Genomic DNA, 20,684 nt, shown 5'->3' with positions numbered 1-20,684 from the left:
AGTACTCTCTGATGGGCTCTATATCGAACACCTCATAATACATGATGCAGACGAACCTCCATACATCTATAATACAGTAAGTGTGTGAGTTATGTTTACATAATTCTCATGCGTTCGTTCATACATAGCTTAGCTTTCATGACTTAGCATTCTAAATTTATGACACTTTTATACAACATGGTGTGATCATATTATAATATAGCTTTTATTCATGACGTGACCCATCATAGCATGATATATCGTAACATGGTCAAACATGCATAACATGGCTTAATTATTTTATGTAAGGACCACAGGGCATGTGTCGTCATACAAAAAAATAATTATTCAAACCAAATCGATAATGGAGTCATTTACTTGGTTGGCCTGAATCGAAATTAACCAATAATACTAAAGATGGTTTGAGATGCTCCTTATCGTTCATTCTAACCTATATTACCCACAAGGTATCTTAATTTGAGCAATTTAGGGTTAAATTGAGCTTAAACACCTCCAATAAGGTCAAAAACAACTCTAGAATGGTCGAAAATATAGGAAACGATAGCAAATACCCTATTCCAAGCCGAATAAGCAATCAAGTTGAGTCAAGAATCAAGCCGAATTGTTGGAGTTGGGCGTAGAGAGATCGACTAAACAGAGCCATATGCAAGTCGTTGTGTAACGCCCCTAATTTTCTTGCCTAATTAGAGACGTCATTACATGATTGCCTTAATTTACAAATTTGAAATAAAACATTTGCAAATTAAGTCATGGATCTACGCATTTAATTTTAAACAAGAATATATAAATAATATAGCTTTTGAACCGAAAATATACGGTAACCACCTATCAACTATTAAAATAAAAATTATTGCACACTACCGCCTTATCTTGTTCGCCAAGCAACTACCTCACGACCTATACCTTAACAGAATTCACTACCTAACTCAACCCAATCGTTAACTATAAATCTCAAATATAAAATTCACAAGTCAAACTACATCACTAACATTTGTTACAAACGTCAAATATTCTTAATATTCATAATAATCTTAAAAATAGGATAGAGTTGGGTTGTAATCCTATTTTCATGATGGTCGAGTTGACTCAATCAAAAAATGTCAACTCACAAGCTGACCTGAATTTTCGATTTTCAAAAAATTCAACCTAGTTAAAACACAAAAAAAATCTAACCGACCCGACATTTATAATTTAGGTTAAGTTATCCAAATTAATTGACTTTTTTATACATTTATGATGCAATTGTTTAAGATAGACTTTAGATAATATTAATTATTATAGAAATTTTATTTTATAATAATGAGAAATCAAAATTTTGACTTCGAACATTCCAATTTCTTCCGCCGCAATTCACGGAGTCTGTCATTTCTATTTTATTATATTCATAATTATTCTCACACGCCACGTCATCACCCTCTCAATTATTATTATTATTATTATTTTTTTTTTTTGAATTATTTGTTCATATTTTATTATATATTCTCATATAAAGACAAGAATTTCCACGTATTACTCTTAAATCATCGTCATGTTTGTTGTAGTAATTAAATCTTCATTTTTAGTCTTCCAAATGCTATATTATATAGTTTATTAAGCATTTTATATTTATTTTACAGCTCGGAAGTTCACCGTTGCAATAGACTAGACAATGTTTTGTCGTACATAACATACCAACAACCAGAACAACAACTCGTCGTTTGACTTAGCTTGTTGAAGAAGAAAAAAAGTTTCAACATTTAAAATGCTCTTGTTAAAGATAAAAAAGGTCTCACAGTTCATCGAAAAGCACACCGTAGAAGAATATGAAAATTTTGCACTAAACTCGCGTTGTTAGCCTTAATACCCTAAAAAAATTAATATGAATCCGAGGCCGTTATGAAAAATATTACCCTTTTTTTTTCTTTACCATATTTTCAATTTTGCAATAATTAAAGTAAACCATAGGGATATGTATAGTTTCTTACTTGGTTGGGCATTGACCAACCTCAAATATTTTTAAAAATTGGACATTTATATAAATTTGGGCAAATAAATCAACGTCAAAATAGAAAAATAGCGGTTGATTTAGAGTCAAAATGAATAAATGACACGGAATGATTGTGAGCATACAATCTAAAAATATAAAATTGCAAAGAAACTTAGTCCGGCCTTTTGACTTTTAACGAGGCATTTCAACCATTATAATCTTTGTAATAGTTTTTTTTTTTTTTACCATAATTAATCGTTATATAAATGTAACCTTAAAATAAATAAAAAGCCGTCATAACTCTAATTTATCATTCACCTACCATTTATAATCATTCAAGAATTATTAGTTCATCTACGAATGGTCAAATTTAAATAAATAAATAAATGCTTTTGTTTGTGAGAAAATTACAACAAATTCATTGACTTATTCGCCTTTTCTTCATTGACCTCTTCTTATATGCCTTTCTACCAAATCTTTACCTAACTACGGTTAAATTTTTAAACTCAAACTTTTAAAACCGTGAGATCCCATGTCGATTGGAGAGGAGAACGAAACATTCTTGGTAAGAGTGTAGAAACCCCTCCACTAACCGAAGCATTTTAATATGATTAGGCTAATAACATTGCTTATAAAGATGTGGAAACCTCTCCCCTAACAAACCATTTTAAAATCGTGAGGCTAATGTCATACGTAGTAGACAAGAGAACGAAACATTTCTCATAAGGGTGTAGAAACCTCTCCACTAACAAACGCATTACAAAAGCGTTAGACTAATAACATTCCTTATAAAGATGTAGAAATCTCTCCTCTAACGGATGATAGTGAGGAATTCAGTCATATAAACACAAATATCAAAGTATCATGGCCATTCAAGAAATAATATGAACGTAAATAAGTTTTTCGAGCAATGGGAAGCAAGCTAGTCCTAAAAAAATGTTCGTCTCTTAATTGTTGAGGCTTACAATTCACCTTGTGATTCATTCCTTAATTTGAGCGTTCTCGATCAATCGAATCATAGGAAGGAGACTAAAAATGAATAACATGATCATAAAATAATAAAAGTTGCAGATATCCTACATGGTTACATATGAAGAAATGATGTGTTTCTATTCTTAATACAATTCTAACTAAAACAGTCCCAAGGCAATGGCTTTAGGACATGGTTTCCAAAGCAATAAAACAACAACGATGGCTTTATAAACCAGATAAAGAACTAAAGAACATTGCTAGATTCATATCAATCACCTCTCAAGGGAAAGAGAACGAACCTCCAATTTCATTTGCACCACTTGGGGGACTAATGGCTACCCAGAGAAGAGATATGGTGATGGCGATAAGTCCCGACCACACGAAAACAATGGTCGGCGTCCTTCCTCTTCTTCCCATGAGCCCCTTCGCGAACGGGTAGAGATGAACCAGAACCCAGAAACTGAAGAAAACACCACCTATCAAGCGACTCCACTGTGGAATTGTACTGTAGATTGTACGGCTGACCCCGACTGCAATGGCGATTAGGTTGATCATCATGATCGTAATAGGCGGAATCATGAGGGACGTCCATTTCACGATGTAGAGATCGGCAAATTCGTCGTCCACATCGTCACCAGATGATTTGGATGTCAAAGTGAAAGAGATTTCAATCCCAGCAATTACTTTTAGTAAACCCTGAAGCACAGCAGCAAGATGAGCACTGGTGCCTCCAATCAACCAAAACTGCTCATTTCTCCACCATTCTTCTAATTCAATACCAGACCATTTAATTTCAAGAACAGCAAGCAGGCATAAAGTGATGGTGATGCCTAAAAGATAGGTGAGGAAAGTGACATTTAGAGTCTGAACGATAAATTGACCCGAAAATAGGGAGAGTGCAGGGAGGAAACAGTAGACTATGAGGAAGATGGACGTGAACGGGTAGATTCCAACGTTAAGGTAGGCTATTCTTTGCAGAATCTTCATTCTTGAACTAGCCAAGAGTGCATTATTTCTGGAGAAGAAAATCTCCACCGACCCGGTAGCCCATCGGAGGACTTGATGTAGCCTATCAGTGAGATTAATGGGCGCAGTTCCACGAAAAGCATCACGTTTCGTTACGCAGTAAATGGACTTCCATCCCCTATTATGCATCCTGTACCCGGTGACCACATCTTCTGTGACAGATCCATAAATCCACCCAACCCGTTGGCCCCATTCGGTCTTATCTTCATACCAACAAGAAATGGCACTGATCGCCTCTGCAACAGTCGATGCATCCAGAAGCTCACGAGGAATGGTAAGAGCACCGGGAGGACGTCCATATTTCACAGCCGGGTGATCAGCTAATGGTCGTCCTTGAAACTCCGCAATTGGAATCGAATCAACAAGAAAAGCAGAATTTCCGAACCTTTTTGGGAACAAGGATAGGTCCATTTCTTCATCATCAGAATCACCCATTCTTAGGCCTCTATGCTCTTCAGAGCCATTTGCAATCGATGTATGCTTTTTACGTTTACCAAAGCAGCAGCTACAACAACTCGGGTGCTGCTCTTTTGATCTATGCGGGTCAAAACCATAAAGGGCAATCCGTCTAAATAGACATCCTGTTCCAACATATACTGGACCTTGAAGCCCGTCAAGGGCTCGCATGTTAACGTCGAAGAACACCGTGTTGTGATTGGCATATCGATCTGAAGGATCAATGCCCTCAAACCTTTGAGGGAACTGAACGTAACAAATACGATCACCTCCACGGTCCATCATGAAACACATTCCTTCTCTCATTGCCTGGGAGTTGTAGATATAATGATCACAATCAAGGTTGAGGATGAATGGCCCATTTGACATAATAGCCGATGCTCGAACTAGAGCATTCATGGCCCCTGCTTTTTTGTTATGATCATAGCCAGGACGTTTTTCTCGAGAGACATAAACAAGTAAAGGAAGACGGATGTCAACCTCCGATAGGTCAATTAACTTAATTTCATCAGCACTTCCATGTAACGGCTCATCGCTCGGAGGTTTAAGCATCACCTGCATACGAACGATTATTAGAAACCCTCTACTTCCCAACTGTTTCTTCCAACATTTGTTTCTTTACTCCAAAAAAAAATCTAAAAACATATCTAATATGAATGAATGCAGAGAACATAAAAAGCTACAGCTACATTTTCACAAACGAAGTCAAATTTTCGTTTTCTTTTATTTCATTTTGACTTCGTGCCGGAATGATCGGCAAGCAGATGATAATTATATTGCAATGACCTTAAATAAGTACCTGTATTATACCAGCGTGGTCACCCTTGGAGTGCTCAGCAGAAGGTTGCATCCAAGTTCCAGGCCAATGGGTTCCGTCGGCCATCCATGTTGCTTTAGGAATCTTTATGGTCTCCAGAGGTTCATCATCAACCACATTTTGCCTCTGACGCTTCATAGCTTTGATTTCCTCCCTTGCATGATAAGCATCAGATCGACGTCGAATAGAATCAGGAAGGCCATTTATCCGAACCTTGAACTCATCATACTCACGTTTCACACGTCTGCGATCCTTGACAAAATCGGATCGCACTTTATTCTTGAACGGATCTCTCTTCAAATTGAAGTAAGACTCGGGATTCCTAGGTTCAATATCATGCTTTCGACAGAAAGGAACCCATGTGTTAGCAAAACTTGCTGCTTCTGCCATGGCTTCAAAGGTTAGAAGTGCACCTCCATCATCCGAAACATAGCAAGCGAGCTTTTCAACAGGATAATCAGCAGCTAAAATTGACAAGATTGTGTTTGCAGTAACAAGAGGAGGCTCTTTTTCTGGGTCTGCAGTAGAAACAAAGACATCTATTCCTGGAAGATCAGATTTTCCAGTAGGATTACTAGGGCTAGGTGTTTCGAACTTCTCCTTCAGAACATTAAGATCCGTGGCTCGATTTATAGGGCAAAGCTTGGGCAATTGATCAAGAAGCCAAGAAAAAGCGAACCATATTTCACAAACAATTGACATCGCCCACAACCAATAGGCATCTGTGTTTGGATGTCGAATCCTCCAAGCCAAAAATAATCCAAGAATAACCATACGAACGAGAATTAGAAGCCTGTGAGGAAACGTATTGCATATCAAAAGTTAATCAGTCGTAACGGGAATGGAAAAATGAATTCGAGCACCAAATATACAATTCAAATCATAATGTGAATCGAAACTAAAATGGGTGGTCTATGTCTAATCATGGATAACTGATACGCATTAAATAATACTATCGACATACTGCAACTTTTTCATCCTGTGTAGCAGAGAATCATACCTATATGGGCTGAGAACAGCAGCACGAATTTTAAGTTTCCGTGTCAATGGCCTCCATGGTTTGTTCATAAATTCTTTTGGCTCAACAACCTCATCGTTTTGATCATTTCCATTTCCCATATCCCCTTCCTTTGGCCATATAGCATTTCCGTACCCGTAAGTACCCTTTGTTTCAAAAAGCCACCTATTATGATCAAAATCTCCAACACCGGTTTGACTCCTCACCATCATGGACTTAGTCGATTTCATTAATGACAATCTTCTCTCATTCTTCGACATTGTGCGTGTGGGAGGAAGTGGCAGCGGACGCCCATCTTCAACAGTTATTTCATCCGTATCTGTGTTCTTATATGGCTCCTTGCAACCAGGGCAGATAGCATTCCCTTGTTTAACAGCATCCACATAGCAATCTCGACATATCTTGAAATCACACTCACAGGGGAGAATGTCGTTACCACGTTCATCACTCATAACCTTTGCATCACACCCTGGTACTGCACAAGAAGATCCTTTCATGCCAGCCATTTGAGGATGGATTGCTTCAGATTCAATTACTTTATCCATAAGATGAGCTCGTGTCACGCTATTAAACCCCCCTGTAAATAGTGAATTTGAAACATATTGCTCTTCAACCTTCTGTGAAATGGATGGATCCATAGGTTGATTATCAGGTGTTGGTGGTATGTGAACTGTGTAGTTTGTAAAATCACTACTCCCCAGCTCACTATCAAGATCATCCCTCGAATACCGAACATACCGACCAGAAGAAGTTCTCCGGGCAAACGTTACAATCTGAGTCATTGGATGCTTCTGTGCATCAGACACATCAGAAGATGATGACAGATTTGAACGGGTCAGCTTAAATGACTTAGACGCCATAACCAAACACTAACAAGCTTCTTCCCTGAGACTCTGCAATTACAAAATACAACAAAGCAAACCCGAATCAAGAATCCATCAGCACCATGTACAAGATCCTACCTAACAGCATCACAATAAAAGTAAATCGTTCGATCGATCTATTGAAAGCTTCCAAGAGCAGAAATGGCGGATTATCAAACAAATCAAGAACCCATCTAGCCGATGAAAAACCTAGCAGAGAACTCGTAGGCTACACTACATTACCACAAAAGATGAACAACCTAGCAAAGGAAGAAAGGATGAACTCACACCTTTAACTCTGTTTATTAGCTAAACACCGAAGATCTAGCAGCTCAGCCGCGTCCGCCGCATGCAGTCGCCGATGATGAAGAAATCAAATTCAAACCACTAAACCCTCCTCCGGTATGAAGAGATCGAAGGAAGATACAGAGAGAAAGAGGGGAAACACCCACAAATCATATGATAACAGAAGGGTTTTGGGATTAATTTAATCCCTTCAAAGGAGATTAACTTTAATGGGGTTTTACAGAAATGGCAAGAAAGTTGAAGTGATAGCGTTTTCAGGAAGTCGTCTACCAGAGTAGACGAACAGCGGGCGATTCTTCACCGGCTCCTATCAAATATCTACCCGTCTCTGCTTCAAAACAAGGATTCAAGCTAATTCAGGAACCCGTTTTTCAACTCTGAATAAATTAATACAGAATTTTCAAATTGTAATGGGAGTGTGTGGCCTTTTGTTGCTTGGGTCTAATCCGGACAGGATGGAGTAGAATGCGGACATCATTGAAAAAGAAAAATAAATTACCTTTTCTAATGTAAAGTTTTGTATATACTCTAAATCTTCATTATATTCTATGTTGGCAAACGCTAATTCATATCTTATCTACAAAATTGTGTTATTACAAGATATAATGTTCTTATTTTCAGGGATTTTTGTTGATTACGGGATTAAATTTTGATGAATATCCTATCGAGGATATTGATAATGAAAAACTAGACTATAAAAGCTTAACGACAACATCTTCCCATCAAAGAATGTAAGATCCTAAAAAAAAATTATGAAATTTTTCTGCATACTATTTTGGAGTCATTTGTTCGGACATTTGAGGATTCTTTTGACATAGCTAAGTTTAGAGCATGGCTTTGATACCATATTAGATGAACATGACTGTCCATATCGTCTATTTTGAGCATAAGCTATCGTGACTTTGTTTTGGGCTTACAAGAAGCCTCGTAACAATGGAGAGAGTATTCCTTGATATAAACCCATGATCATTCCTAAATTAGCGGACGTGATACTTTCATCCAACAAACTGCAGCAAACTAAATCCGGAGAGTCGGAATAAACTTACTTCTCTATTTTCGCTATGAAATTATAGAGATTTAAAAAAAAAAAAAAATTAAAGAACCTCATTATCAAGGGTTCAATTTCTACCCATCTGATTAAATTATAAAAATTAAATGGAAGAGGCCAAATAAAATTTAAAAAAAAAAAAAAACTTAAAATTTAACCTAATATATATATATATATATATATATATATATATTAGAAAATAATAATAATAATAAAATGTATTTTAAATTATCAGTTTTAAAAATTAAAAATTTAATTAATATAAAATAATTTTTTTAAAAATATTATATTTTTAATGGGTACTTAATTTGAGGTTCAAAATTGGTGTGCAAACGCCAGTTGTTTTGTTATATTGCTTTTTCTTTTTCTTTTTTTTTTTCTTTTTTCGGGTGCGTGAAACGTGAATAACCCTTTTCATTATAAAAATAAATAAAAAAAAAGTAATAATAAAAGCTATTAATTAGCTGTCTTTCCTTCAATACTTCAATTTTCTTTATTTATTTATTAATATTTAATATTTCATTAATATATTTAACGTAATTCCATTCTCAAAATAAATTATCCAGGTTTTGTACATTCTCCTACGTCTCTTTTGCATTTATATATATATATAGAGAGAGAATGTCTTCACATTTATTAAAAAATAATATAAAATTTTAATTCGGTAATATTTCATTTTTTCCCTCTCGGCATAAAATAACGTCGGAAAATATTCATATTTCAAAAATAATTATTTTTATTCCTTCTCTTCGGAGGTCACCGTCTATTCAACAACTCACTCACTAAGATGTGGTTTAAGACGGTTCGTTATTGTATAATTTGAATACAGGTTCTCATGGCTTTAGTTTTAGTTCACTAAAAAAGTCTCGTAACAATAAAATAGTGTCTCGTTCTTATATATCCATGATATTTTTCTAATTTAGTCAACGTGCAACTTGAACCGACATGTGAATTAGCTAAAAATGAATATATATAATAGAAATGGCCACATTTAGTAACAAATTAAAAGCTGGGAGATATAATTGATATAATTAGATAAGTTTAGCCAAATTAATTTATTTTTTAATTAATAAAGTTAATTTTTTTAAAATTGAATTGAATAAAATTAGCCTGCAAGTGGAGATTTGAATATTAAATAATCAATTTTTAAAAATATGATTGGTGCATATTTAGTATGACTATGATTTTGTTTATATTTTAAAAAATGTTTAAGACCTAATTTTATTTTTTATTAATTGATTGAAAGTTATTTAAACATATGGATGAATTTTGTTTAGAAATTAGTTTAATACATGTAATTATTAAATAAAAAATAAATTTTAAAATTCAATTAATCAATAAAAAGTTAAAATTAATATGTTTAAATGAAATAAAATAATTTTTTAAAAATAAAATTTAAATTATAATACAATATATAAGTTTTTTCAAAATAAAAAATTAGAAAAAATAATTACTTTTTTTATATAGAAAACCAAATAAATAGTTTTTTAGAAAAATAAAACTAATATTTTTTAGATCAATAAAATCAATAATTTTTAGAAAAATAAAATCAATAGTTTTTTTAAAAAATAAGATTAATAATTTTTTTATAAAAAGTTATATTTATAATTTTCTTAAAATATAATATCATTAATTTTTTAAAAAGTAATATTAATTAGAAAAATAAAATTATATATATTAATTTTTATAAAAGTAATATCAAAGGAGTGGATGTATATATTTAGACACTATTAATTATAATAAATACAAAACTTATATAGTCACATTATTTAAAGAATAAATATATATATATATATTTTTAATCTTTTTAACCCATAGTACAGTGACATTAACTTTGGAAGAGATACTCGTTATAGGTCTAACTTTTGAAGGAGTATATAAAAGGTATTGGTGCTCGATTAAACTTCATCACAACCTTCTATCCTAAAAAATAATAAGATAGGACGACTTAGTCAAATTACATAAGGCACGTTACGAGATTGTGTACTGGGCTTTGCAGGTAGTTGGAATACCCACCTGCACCGGGTCGAATTTGCCTAGAATAATATATATTAGGAAACTATTTAGATGACAACGTTTGAAGCTTTATATGGTAAAGCCCGTATTAGTGATTGAGAGTCAAATATAGTTAACCCACATATTATCTTTGGGTTACTTCTCTATGTTATGATGCTACTATGATGGAACTTTTACGTCAGAGAGTTATCATCAGATACCTCTAGCAATGATGAAGTCAACTATGACTAGACCCACATTGATTGTTTAGCTAGTTTGACACGGTTATAGCTAGTTGTACCGCTCCATAAACTTAACCTAAAAGTATGATTGTTATGCTTCAAATGAAGTATGAAAGAACAATTAGAATCCCAAATGATAGTATCAAGAGTTTATAATTTTATGATGTCTGAGTAATTATGAGCGTGGGCTGCTTACTAAATATTTTTATATTCATCCATGTTATTGATTGTACCTGTAATTCTACCGCTTATAACAATTGTAGTGAGACTACAGTTAGAGTTTGACTTGAATTTGAGTTATGCTTTAGTGGTCTTATTCATGTTTTTTTTTTAGTTATTTTGATTCTACGTGAAAACTCTTGTCCTTAGTTTTAATAGCTTTCTGTAACGCCCGCTCATCGACACATCGAATCACAGGAGGGAGGTGACAGATATAATTTGCTTTGAAAACTAAACCATAAAACAGAATATTTTGTATAAGTTTATAAACAACAATAACCGCGTATATACTTAAACCAAACTCCGATCTAGAAAGGATTCACTAAAGTCTCCGGCTCAGTTGCCTCGTCACCTTGGTCGGTCGCTCTGCATCACATTTATCTAGAAAGAAATTATAAAATAATTTTGATAAGTAATTAAATTGTTCGGTAAGTAGCTAACTTGTCATTTACTTAAGTTTTAACGAACAAATATTCTTGAGAAGCTCGATATGCCACTTACTTTGTTTTGAATTCCTCTACGTTAAACCTTAACTTATGCGACAAATCGAAATGAATTCTTCGCTTATCTAAATATTTAACCTAACCAGAATCGAAAAATATATAATAGATTAGGTTAGTTAGTTTGAATTTGTCAAATTATCAAACTACACCCTAATATCTCAGTGTATTAAGATATGATATTTGGAGAATATCTTTTAATAATTAGTTATAGAATATATCTTACATATTCAGTTAATATTTTTTCTTTATTTTCGGGAGTTGTTAGTAGTATATTTTATCTTAGAATTTGATTAGCAGTATATTTTATCTTATCTACAAGATTTAGTTAGTTATATATTTTTCTTATTGTTAGGTATTAGTTGATATGATTAGCCGTATATTTTATCTTATCTACAAGATTTAGTATTAGTTGATATGATTAGCAGTATATTTTATCTTATCTACAAGATTTAGTTAGTTATATATTTTTTTTTATTGTTAGGTATTAGTTGATAGTTTGTATCGTATTTGAACGGTTGTAAATATGGATCATATTTTGGATCCCAATTTTATTTTTATTTCACAATTAAGAGTAAAACGACGTCGTATAGAATTTGTATTTGGGGACTTGATTTAAACGCTAATTAAAAAATAGGGACTTCGGAGTAGGGACTTAGTATCGACGCTACACGCCTGGTTCCTTCGCATAAATAACGTCGTTTCATTCCATCGCTTCTTCCTCTCATCTCTCTCTGGGCTTCTCTTTTTCCTCTTCGACCTCACTGCTTATGCTCACATAATCGATTTCGGTACGCTTCTCTTCCCCACTATACAGATCTGTGCGCACTGTTCCTCATCTAAATCCCTATCTTCCTGCATTTTTCTGTTTTTCTCTACCCTTGTTTTCCTGTTCTGGATGGTGGAATTTGTCGTTTCCTTATTGGAGGCAGCTGGGTTTTTGGTTCTTCGTTCAATGGTTTGATGCTAGGGCTTTTTATTTTTATTTTATTTTATTTTATTTTATTTTATTCGGGAGGAAGTGGATTTTATTGTGCCATTGTGGTTTTTTAATCTCGATTTTTATGTGTTTTTGTCGATGTTGTTGTTGATTTCATTTAGGGAATAGGAAAATCTGCAAAACTTACGGTATGCGTATGCCCCATGCTCCATCGTTATTTATTGCTCTATGCTTGTTTTGAGTTTGTTTATTCCTTTTTTGAATGTTCTAACGGGGACGTGTTTCCGATTCTGGACGTGTTCTTATTTTTACCTGCTTTTATATTTGATTTTTGTTCAACTAATTTTGTGTTGCGCTGTATTGAATACTAATTTTCTTTCTTCGTGTTTTTTATTTTTATGCCTTTTGTGACTCAATGCTAGTGGTGGAGATTTTTGTTTTATGTTATGTGCTCCGTGAATGATTGATTTGGGTTCTGTTTCTTTGCCAGTTCGAGATTAGTTGCTAGCTTTACTCTGTTGCGCCTGGGAATAGACAGAGCGATGTTTGGTTCTCCCAACCGTAAGTATTTCTTTTCAGTTCTTTTATATTTTGAAGGATTGGTGCTTGTCTTCTCATAAGGTTGTTATCCTAATTGCACTTTGTTTGCTGAGCTGCGGACTCCCCTTACTCTATGTTTCATTTTTCTTTTGAAAAAGATATGTAGGGAAGAAACCGAGTAGGAATTTTTGGAACGAGTAGGCTTAAATACATTGTTTAATCTCTCATATTCATATTTCCTTTAAATTAATTAAGTGGAGGAGATCTCAATCCCTATAAGGGTCCAAGAAATTATGGGACTATATTTCATTTCGTAATTATATTGCACCTCTTCTGGAAGCATGACATGTAGATTGCAGTCTTATACTAAGGATTTTATCATGTTAACTTGTTGTTTATCAGTTTTCTGATATGTGTGCCTGGGATTAGGTATGTGTACTTCTTAATTATCATAGCCTTCCTGCTTCTTTTCTAGCTTTTTAGTGTATTTAAATTTACATTTGTATATGGAATCCTGAGTCATGGCTTAGCTTGTGAGATTATTTTCACATTGAAACTGTCTACTTATTTACTTCTGCATATCTTACCTTCGATTCTTTTATCTTTGAACTTTCTTTTTCTTTTTTACTGATTGAAATTCTAAGTTCCTGTGCTAACTGGGCTCTTTTTTTTTTGTCAATTGTTGCTTTCACAGCTTTTGGGCAACCGTCTACCAGCCCTTTTGTATCTCAACCAGTCTTTGGGCAGACTGCCAACGCAAGTAATAATCCTTTTGCACCGAAGCCCTTCGGCAGTACATCCCCATTTGGCTCACAGACAGGAAATACAGTATTTGGTGGTACATCAACCGGTGTGTTTGGGGCAGCCCAATCTTCTTCCCCCTTTCCTTCCAACACAACATTTGGCGGTTCATCGTCACCAGCTTTTGGAGCTACTCCATCCACTTTTGGAGCATCGTCAACTCCTGCTTTTGGTAGTTCATCATCTTCATCATTTGGAGGTATGTCTTCTAAGTTATTATTTTTTGTCCTCGGATAATCAGTTCTTCATGTACCCTGTAAGAGTTTCAGCAATGCTAATGTCTTTTACATGGAATACATCAAATATGTGCTATATTGTGCATGCATTTTATTTGGTTGTTCAGCTATGAGAAATTTTCCCTTGTGTTCTTAAACCATCATTTTCCTGCAAATGCAGTTCTCAGATCTATATTTTATTTTTAGTTGACCATTTTTTCAATGAACATAAGAGAGTTGATGTTATTCTGATTTTTGTGAACATATTTCTGTCAGACCTATTCATTTGTGGGGTTTTAAAATGTGGTTACTGGAATGGTTGCCTTTTGTTCTGCTTATATGGATGTATTTGTTATCTTCCTTGGGAGAAGGATTAACTTTTCTAGCGTTATTTCATTTGAAAATGTCTCTCTTTTATCTAAGAAAACTTGATTACTTCTTCTTTGCTTATTCCTTTTGATGAAGCCACTGTATATTTCCTCACTACCATTACTTTTATTGAATGGCATTCAATTCATTACACAAATGGTAACTAGGAAAATTGGGTAGATAATTTTTTGCTTGTATAAATCCAAGGCTCTCTTTTCTGGCAGGTTCTTCCATTTTTGGGCAGAAGCCCCTATTTGGAGGCTTTGGATCTACTCCCACTCAAACAAATCCATTTGGAAATACAAACCAGCAATCTCAGCCAGCATTTGGAAGCAATGTCTTTGGTTCCACATCACCTTTTGGCGCCCCTAGTCAATCTGCATTTGGAGCTACTAGCACTCCTGCCTTTGGCGCTACAAGCACCCCTGCCTTTGGCGCCACAAGCACCCCAGCTTTCGGCGCCGCGAGCACTCCGGCATTTGGTGCCACAAGCACCCCAGCTTTTGGGGCCACAAGTACTCCAGCCTTCGGTGCAACCAGCACCCCAGCTTTTGGTGCTGCAAGCACCCCAGCCTTTGGCGCTACAAGCACTCCTGCCTTTGGTTCAACAAGCACTCCTGCCTTCGGTAGTACTGGGAATGCATTTGGTTCAATAAGCACCCCTGTTTTTGGATCTGGTGGTGGTTTTGGTGCTTCTAGTACTCCTGCTTTTGGAGCTTCAAGTACTCCTGCTTTTGGGGCTTCAAGTGCTCCTGCTTTTGGGGCTTCAAGTGCTCCTGCTTTTGGAGCTTCTAGCACTCCATCCTTTAGCTTTGGGTCCACTCCAGCGTTTGGCCAGTCTACTTCTGCATTTGGTAGTAGCACTTTTGGTACTAATACATCTCCTTTTGGAGCCCAGACCTCTCCTTTTGGTGAGCCATTCTGAAATTTCTTACTACTTATTACAGTAAAAATCTATTTTGGAGTTGTTTCTTTTTTGCTTCATTGGGTATGAGTATGTGTTCTTTTGAATTTCTTACAGGAGCACAGTCTACATCTGCATTTGGGACCAGTGGTTTTGGGCAGGCTGGTTTTGGTGGTCAGCGTGGTGGCAGTAGAGTAGCTGCATATACACCAACAACTGAGCCCGATGCTGGAAGTGGCAGTTCACAAGCAGCTGGAAAGTTGGAGTCTATATCAGCCATGCCTGTTTACAAAGATAAAAGTCACGAAGAGTTGAGATGGGAGGATTATCAATCGGGAGACAAAGGTTCCTTTCTTTTTTTCTTTTTCTTTTCTTGAAAAATGTACAAAGTTTAGTTCATGGATAATTTTGGATTCTTGTGGTTGTCTGCAGGTGGACCTCTTCCAGCTGGTCAGTCTGCTAGTAGTGGTGTTGGCTTTGGTGTTTCTAATGCACAGCCTAACCCTCTAGCTTCTTCAACATTTAATCAATCATCAAGTCCAAATCCTTTTTCTACGGCCACATCAACCAATCCATTTGCCCCTAAATCTTCTGGTTTTGGTGCTTTTGGACCTTCAACGACGTTTTCATTTAATTCTTCAGCATTTGCTCCTTCCTCTTCATCAAACCCCTTTGCATCGACAACAGCAGCATCAACATCCTCTTTCCTACCATCAACAACCTCTCAATTTGGAAGCTCATCTCTATTCAGTTCATCTAACGCTCAACCCCTTGCCTCACAGTCTGCTTTTAGTTCAACTACATCTCCAGGAACAAATCTTACCTTTCCATCCAGCTTAAATTTTAGCAATACTCAAACATCTTCCCTTTTCCAATCCACAACACCTTCAATTGGGCAGACAGGTTCAGCCTTTGGTGCTCCCTTTTCACAATCCAGCTTGTTTCGTCAACCTTCGTCTGGGGTTGGAGGGAATCTTTTCTCAAGCTCGCCATCACTCCTAACTTCAAGCAATCCGATGGGTTTTGGTCAAACATCTGTAAGTAGCCATTAGACATTACCATTTTACTTTATACCTTTATTGTGGGGAGACAATTGTGTATTGATTATTAGAGTAAAATGTAAATGTATGATCATGGAACTTTATGTTTGATGATTCACTCGATTTTACTTTGGGTTAGGTGTAGTTGTAAAGTTCATAATTTCCTATTTTTGGTTGCACTTTCTTTTATGCCTCTATGAGTTGGCTCTGATTTGCAATTGATTATTTACTTTTTCAAGATGAGTTAATTTAGTAACGATTATTCATTAAATGGTTTTTTTCTGAGTAATAGTTTCAATTCCATGTAACACTAGTTACTTGTAAGTTGTAGTTGGTTATTTATAGTTTTTATACTAACTGGCTTCTAATCTTGTTCATACTGTAGGGCTCTTTCTCTATGCCTTTTCAACCGGCACAAGCACAAGCACAGGCACCCACTTCCTTTTTTAGCAACCTGGGTCAGGCTCAACCAAGTAAGCTCATTTCATAAAAATTGATTGATCATTTTGTTGAGCATTCAAACCTTTTATATTAGTGTACTAACTTGATTATTTCTACCCACTAGTTGGTTCAAGTGGGTTTGCAGGAACTTCAAGCATGTTTGGCCAGAATAACTTTGGGCAATCGTAAGAGTCATGCATTGCTTGGTTATTGGTTCTGTTATTTGCATGTTGTTGAGTTTTAGTTCTCTTATTTGATTTTTTAGTACTATTACTATTACTTTTTGAATTTAATAAGGATGACATTTCTTATGGGTGGTCCCAAATAGGCAATTTGTTCCTTTACAAACTGACATTTTCCAGCATTGGCATACAAAGTATTGTCCTTAAGCACATTAAAGACCATAGTAAATTGACGAATACGTCCCTTAACACATCGAGATTTTTGCACTCATGTTTGCCATCGTTTCATGAATTTACTCCGTTACCCGGGTTTCGACCTTTGCCTGGACACTGGGTGTCACAAGGGTCTATCCCTTCAAACGTTGGCAGTTTCTGTACATTCTCCTTGATTCCTTATAGTTCCTTATTTCTTCCAAGTGTTCTTGTGCCATCTTGCCGATCCTTCCCAGGTTGAATTGCTCCGATACCAATGTTTCTAATTTTGTTGCATGGAAATTTCCTTTTCTGGTTCTTGCATGTGATTTGTATGGTGATTTTATCTGTCAGGCATCAACTAATTGACCTGTATTATGATAACTTAGGGCCACATAAATATAAAACATACAATCTTTTGTGCCTATATATTCATTGCCATGTATCGTTAATTTCCATGCACGTACCTTGCAGGCCTATCACCCAAAGCCCCGCAGTACAACCAGCACCTGCTACAAATCCGTTTGGGACACTCCCTGCAATGCCACATATGTCAATTAGCAGACCAGGAGCAGCACCTTCGATTCAATATGGAATTTCCAGCATGCCGGTAAATTGAACTTGTCTTTATTTACTGAAGTTTGAGTTTGTTTAGATCAATGAGCGATTGATATTTGCAAGAAGAATATGATTTGATGCTCTTTTCATTCTTTCCATTAATTGATACTGCTAATGTAGGTTGTTGATAAAGCGGCTCCTGTTAGAATATCAACTTTCTTGACGCCTCGCCACCTATCTAACAGACGGATGAGATTGCCTGTGAGAAAATATAATCCTAAGAATGATGGCAGTCCCAGGGTATGAATGTTTCTTCTATTATAGTTAATCTTTTCCTTTTCTCCTTCCTCACATTCCTATTGGGTTGAGTGGTTACAAAAATGGTGTGCCACTTGAATTTTGTATCTACGGATTGCTTATATCTCCTTGTCATTTATAGGTTCCATTTTTCAGTGATGATGAAGAAACACCAAGTACACCAAAGGCCGATGCTCTTTTTATTCCCAGAGAGAATCCTAGAGCTTTGGTTATTCGTCCCACTGATCAGTGGCCTTCAAGAGCCAGTTTAGAGAAAGCATTGCCATCAAAGGATACTTCAGTGCGTGAAAATGGTATGCTTTTTTTGTTTTGCGCCTTCGAATTTTTATGTTTCATCATTGAGAACACTTGAAAAGGGTTCATTTGGTTGGCGATTCAAAATCATGAATTTAAAAACAAGGTATTTAATGTAAAATAGAGTTGTATTTCATGTTTTCATTGTTTGAGAATATGTTGGGTAATTTGAAAATATTGAGAAGCATGTAAATGTTGTTTTAAAGTTCTCACTTTTTGTGTCTAGAAATTAACTAAATTCATTTGCAGCGACTTTGAAATTAAAAAAATTAAATTGGATACGATAACAAGCAAGTCTATCTATTGGAAGGATTAATTAAGATAGTCTTGAACTTTTTGTTTCTACTTTTTCCGTGAATGATGTTTTTTATATTGTGGAATAGTGTTTTACTTTGAAGATGCTATCTTGCACTGTGATGATGTCTCTCTCTATTTTTAATTAACATTTTCCCTCTATAACCAAGTATGTGGAGTGGCTTGGTGAAGAACAAAAAAGAAGGAAAAAAAAAGGATGGTCCGAGGAGCGGCTTGTTCATCACATTAACAAAAATGATCCTGAGCTTTGTCATTTGTACTTATTTTTTTTATTAATAGTGCTGATTTGCTGAGATAGCTAGGTGCCAAGTCAACAATCCATACTAACATGGACTTTTTAAACCCATTTTCTTCTATTTATAATCGGGATGTTTTTTACTCTAATCGTAATTTTAGTTTTAAGAGAATTTTATGGTTTCTGTTACCTAGCGTGATAGTATAATTATTTTCTTTCTAGCTAAGATCGAGTAATGGCCTGTGGCCCTGTGATCTGAGATTAGATTTTTTAAGTTTTTGTTGTTGAGCAAATCTTAATTTTTAACAGGGAAGATTGCTGAAGATGCTTCCTCCTCGGCTGTCAACAATTCGAAGGATACCAATGGTTAGCTTTTTACCCTTTGAGTTTAGTATATTTTCAGTTTCTCTGTTCCATTTTGCCTCTCCACACACCTCAAAGAACAAGGTCTTATTTCTTCTTTTACTTCTGATTGCAATGAAATATTTTGTGGTGGAATCTATTTATAAAATTGGAGTTTCTAACTTCTTTCAACAGATGAGAAAAAAGCTCCATTTTATAGATACCTTTGTGATGTGACTATTGGGTTTTGCTCATAATATTTTTTTTGAATGATGTGGTGGATGAGCCGATATAAATTGGCTATCATCATGGAAGTGCAGTGTGCATCATAGTAGGAGCTGCATTTTTCATGTTAAATAATTTCTGTTTTGTTTATTGCAGGAAATGTTGTTGAGAATGGTACCTGCAAAGACAACATTCATGTTAACAAAGTAAACCAAAAACCTAACGGTGTCCATGAGGACCACCCTGCTTCAAAGGAAGACTGTTATAGGACATTTGGAGGGTACAGAGCTGGTGAGGCTGCCATTGTTTATGAACATGGGGCAGATATTGAGGCATTAATGCCAAAGCTCCGACATTCAGATTATTATACCGAGCCGAAAATTCAAGAATTAGCTGCCAAAGAAAGGGCCGAACCTGGGTTTTGCCGCCGTGTGACAGATTTTGTGGTGGGTCGCCACGGTTACGGAAGCATCAAATTCTTTGGTGAAACAGACGTGCGAAGGCTGGATCTAGAGTCCATTGTTCAATTTAACAATCGCGAAGTGATCGTGTACCTAGATGAGAGCAAGAAGCCCCCTTGCGGGCAGGGTCTGAATAAGCCAGCTGAAGTAACAATACTGAACATCAAATGCATCGACAAGCAAAGCGGGAATCAGTATACGGAAGGGCCGAAAGTAGAGAAATACAAGGAGTTGCTAAGGAAGAAGACGGAGGGTCAAGGTGCGACGTTCATATCCCACGACTCAGTGAAAGGGGAATGGAAGTTCAGGGTTGAACATTTCAGCAGGTATAACATGGAGGAAGTTGAAGATTGGGAATGAGTGTGTTCATGGTTGCCTGGTCTGTACTTTAGTTGATTTTGTGTTGAATGAATGGTTTGAAATGTGTGTGTGTAAAGAAGTATGTACAAGTAAGGAAGGAAGAGGTAAGTTTTGTTTTTAGGAGTCTGTATTGGGCATTCAAGGTTGGTTGGTTGGTTTCTATTCTAATTCAGTGTTAGTGTTATATGTTTTAAAGGATTTGTTACTGAATATTGATGTAAGCTTACAGATTGTTCTTTTAATATTTTCAATTAGATAGATACTTAGGTCCCCAAAATGTCTCTTTCTCCCCCTCTTAAAGTGGGTTTACTTCACACTCTTCAAGTCAATTATTTATATACTCCCTTGTCTTTGAGTTTATTTTACACACGTTCATGCTGCTAACGGTCACAAGTTCTCATAACTTTTCTTGGGTGCAGTAGATTTACTAGGTTTTTAGGATGTCTAGGTGGTTTAGATCTCATCTCGTGTTTCTTTTGGGATAGTTCCTTGGGGGCTAAACCAATCATCTTGGTGCACTTAAG

The 20,684-nt window shown here is 35.6% G+C and overlaps 2 protein-coding genes across 3 annotated transcripts; one reads left to right on the top strand and one right to left on the bottom strand.

Annotated features, from left to right (window-relative positions):
• Nucleotides 1-2,923: 2,923 nt before the first annotated feature.
• On the bottom strand, nt 2,924-7,900 carry LOC111777200 (cellulose synthase-like protein D3). The gene is made up of 4 exons (XM_023656679.1): nt 7,409-7,900; nt 6,238-7,148; nt 5,220-6,030; nt 2,924-4,975 (listed from the first exon to the last, which is right to left on the bottom strand). Exons 2-4 carry the CDS (start codon nt 7,113-7,115, stop codon nt 3,218-3,220), a joined length of 3,447 nt encoding a protein of 1,148 aa, XP_023512447.1. The 5' UTR covers nt 7,116-7,148; nt 7,409-7,900; the 3' UTR covers nt 2,924-3,217.
• A 4,192-nt stretch (nt 7,901-12,092) lies between these two features.
• On the top strand, nt 12,093-20,437 carry LOC111777216 (nuclear pore complex protein NUP98A-like). 2 transcript variants are annotated; one of them, XM_023656701.1, is made up of 13 exons: nt 12,093-12,219; nt 12,859-12,929; nt 13,603-13,908; nt 14,518-15,204; nt 15,315-15,542; nt 15,630-16,234; nt 16,623-16,710; nt 16,803-16,863; nt 17,527-17,662; nt 17,791-17,910; nt 18,050-18,221; nt 19,082-19,138; nt 19,496-20,437. In XM_023656701.1, the coding sequence occupies exons 2-13, from the start codon at nt 12,911-12,913 to the stop codon at nt 20,158-20,160; spliced, it is 3,144 nt and encodes a 1,047-aa protein (XP_023512469.1). In that variant the 5' UTR covers nt 12,093-12,219; nt 12,859-12,910; the 3' UTR covers nt 20,161-20,437. The 2 variants fall into 2 exon arrangements, with proteins under 2 accessions (XP_023512469.1, XP_023512470.1); XM_023656702.1 differs by lacking the exon at nt 12,093-12,219 and adding an exon at nt 12,261-12,386.
• The last annotated feature ends 247 nt before the right edge of the window (nt 20,438-20,684 follow it).

Source organism: Cucurbita pepo, chromosome LG16 (assembly GCF_002806865.2).
Source record: "Cucurbita pepo subsp. pepo cultivar mu-cu-16 chromosome LG16, ASM280686v2, whole genome shotgun sequence".
In the NCBI taxonomy this organism is placed as follows: Eukaryota; Viridiplantae; Streptophyta; class Magnoliopsida; order Cucurbitales; family Cucurbitaceae; genus Cucurbita; species Cucurbita pepo.
The sequence above is the reverse complement of the archived record's forward strand: the minus strand, read 5'-3'. Positions and strand labels throughout refer to the sequence as shown.